Raw genomic sequence first — 2,476 nt, 5'->3', positions numbered from 1 at the left:
AAATGAACTGTTCACATCTTGCTGATTTTCTGAGGTGTTTGTGTTTTTCTTTCCAACTTGGAAGAGCCCTTTCTATGTTAATGATGTTAACCAGACATCTGTAAGTACGTTGCAATTTTACGCCCTGTTTTGTCACCTGCATTTAATTTTGCTTTATTGTATATGCAACACCGAGGCTCCTAGGCATGCAGGTAGGATAATACTTTTGCGAACACTGGGAACCTGCACCCTTGGCATGGACCCTGGTTTCTCATGGGGTTTGTAAAGATTCTGTGAGGAATAAGCAGAGTTTGGAGGGAAGGGCCTTCCAAGCAAAGGAGAATGAAGCTAAAACTTCCTATTAAGTTTTTAGCTGTCTCCAGACTTTGCCTCTGGTGGTAACACTATGCTCACTCTCCTCCCTCTAATTTTCCTCATCGTTTTATGGACAGGATCCCTTTTCCTTGATATCACTCAAGAAAGGCCCTAGTTTTCCATAATAGACTTTATTTTAAAAAGAGGAAAAAGAAAATCAAGAGGTATAAATTGTTTTTCAAAAAGCACAGAAATAAAACACAGTTACAAAACATCCCTTTCCCCAAGATGATTTCAATCAACCTCAGATGCTCTAATGGGTATAGTTTGTAAGTGAGTAGATAACGACTCCTTTCCTCTTTCTCAAGTCTCCTCCTCACCCTAAGATTCTCTACTTTTCAGTTTTTGAGTTTCTCTTTCTTCTACTTTTTCCTCTTTTTCTTTTACTGTCTAGGGCTCCAGTCACTTCCACAGCCCCAGAAGATCACGGTTGATGACTTGTTGATGGTTCATTCCTGAGTAGTAAATTTTAAAAAATTAAAATTAACATTTGTTGAAAGGTGACTACATGCCAGGCTCTGTACTAAGCGCATTTTACAAATTATTTCATATATTCATTACAACTTCCCTGTAAGAAAGAATCACACACCTCAAAATAGTTAAATGACCTGCAAAAATTCATGTGCCTACTAACTGGGGAAACTGAGTCTGTCATCCTGGTCTGTCTGGCACTACAGTCCAAGATTTTAACCACTGCACTTTATTTTCACAGTTTTCTCTCTGTCAGACATCATCACAGATATTGCAGATGTCCAAGCACTTTGTTCATCTCTCACTTGGGCAAGGGTGAAGAGTCCAGCTCTACTAGGTCTCACGGAAGAGTCCTTGGGGAATTGGTGATTGCAAGTTTGCTTTGTTTGGCTCCCAAGGTCTTTAGCTTTAAAGTCTTACTCTGGGGACCTGCTCCATCCCATCCATTTGAAGAAAGCTTTTTTCACATCTTTGTTCCTCAGACTGTAGATGACAGGATTGAGGAAGGATGTGGCTATGTTATAGAAAAGGGCCATTTTCTTGCCACTGTTTGATAAGGAGCCAGAGCCAGGGCCCATGTACATGATGATACATGGAATGGCGAACATGGTGACGACAGTGATGTGGGAGGCACAGGTGGAAAAGGCTTTGATTTGCCCCTGGGCTGAGCGGATCTTCATGATGGTGGCAAAGATGTTGGCATAGACTGTGACAACCAGGGTGAGCGGGACCACAATGACATTGAAGCCTATAATGAAGTCCACCAGGTCATTGAAGGATGTGTCTGCACAGGCCAGCTTCAAAACTGCAGGAACCTCGCAAAAGTAGTGGTCAATCTCATTAGGCCCGCAATAGGGCAGGCGCATAGCAAAGAAAGTATAGCACAGGCTACCCAGCACACCATAGGCTGCACAGATACTCACCATGAGGAGGCACACCCAGGGGCTCATGATGACCTTGTACCTGAGAGGGTGGCAGATGGCCATGTACCTGTCCACGGACATGATGGAGAAAAGCCAGGACTCAGTGACCCCAAAGAGGAGGAAGATGTACATCTGGGCCACACATCTAGCAAAAGAGATGGCCCTCTTCTTGCTGAGAATGTGTGCCAGCATCTGGGGCACAGTGGTGGTGGTGTAGCACATGTCCAGCAGGGAGAGGACACTGATGAAAAAGTACATGGGCGTGTGCAGGTGTAAGTCCTGGTGGATGAGGGTGATGAGGAGGCTGTTGCTCATGAGGATCATCAGGTAAAAGATGAAGAAGAAGGTGAAGAGCACAGGACTGGTCCTGGGGTTGGCAGTGAAGCCCACTAGAATGAATTCTGTCACGGTGGACTGGTTGAGCTCCTGCATTGTGATCCGCCTGTTTAAAGAGTTTTTAGGATATGTCATTGATTGCCTGTGCCAAGGGTGTGTAAGGAATTTTCCCATTCATTGTTTCATTTACATTTCCTAACAGTATCAGGAAGCTTTGGACTGGCAGGTGGAGGTGCCAAGAGCTCTGTTCCAAAAGGACTTTGAGTGATGCTGGGATTTGGTTCAGGATTTGGTGGAGGGCCATACTGATTAAAGGGGTGAGAGCCAGGTCAGGGCAGCACAGAGGCTGTGTTCTATTCTGTCCTGTAGGCATCTATTTTTTCTTTCCCGAC

At 44.5% G+C, this 2,476-nt stretch overlaps 1 protein-coding gene across 1 annotated transcript; it reads right to left on the bottom strand.

Annotated features, from left to right (window-relative positions):
- Window positions 1-1,241: 1,241 nt before the first annotated feature.
- LOC101048572 (olfactory receptor 2D2-like) lies at window positions 1,242-2,180 on the bottom strand. Its single transcript, XM_003936965.1, has one exon. The coding sequence runs from the start codon at window positions 2,178-2,180 to the stop codon at window positions 1,242-1,244; it is 939 nt and encodes a 312-aa protein (XP_003937014.1).
- Window positions 2,181-2,476: the final 296 nt, after the last annotated feature.

This window comes from Saimiri boliviensis, chromosome 11 (genome assembly GCF_048565385.1).
Source record: "Saimiri boliviensis isolate mSaiBol1 chromosome 11, mSaiBol1.pri, whole genome shotgun sequence".
Lineage (NCBI taxonomy): Eukaryota > Metazoa > Chordata > Mammalia > Primates > Cebidae > Saimiri > Saimiri boliviensis.
Note: the sequence above shows the minus strand (reverse complement) of the source record. Positions and strands in the feature narration are given on the sequence as shown.

What these genes read in the sequence shown, in the direction of transcription:
- LOC101048572 (XM_003936965.1), bottom strand. Translation starts at nt 2,180, where the DNA reads ATGCAGGAGCTCAACCAGTCCACCGTGACAGAATTCATTCTAGTGGGC.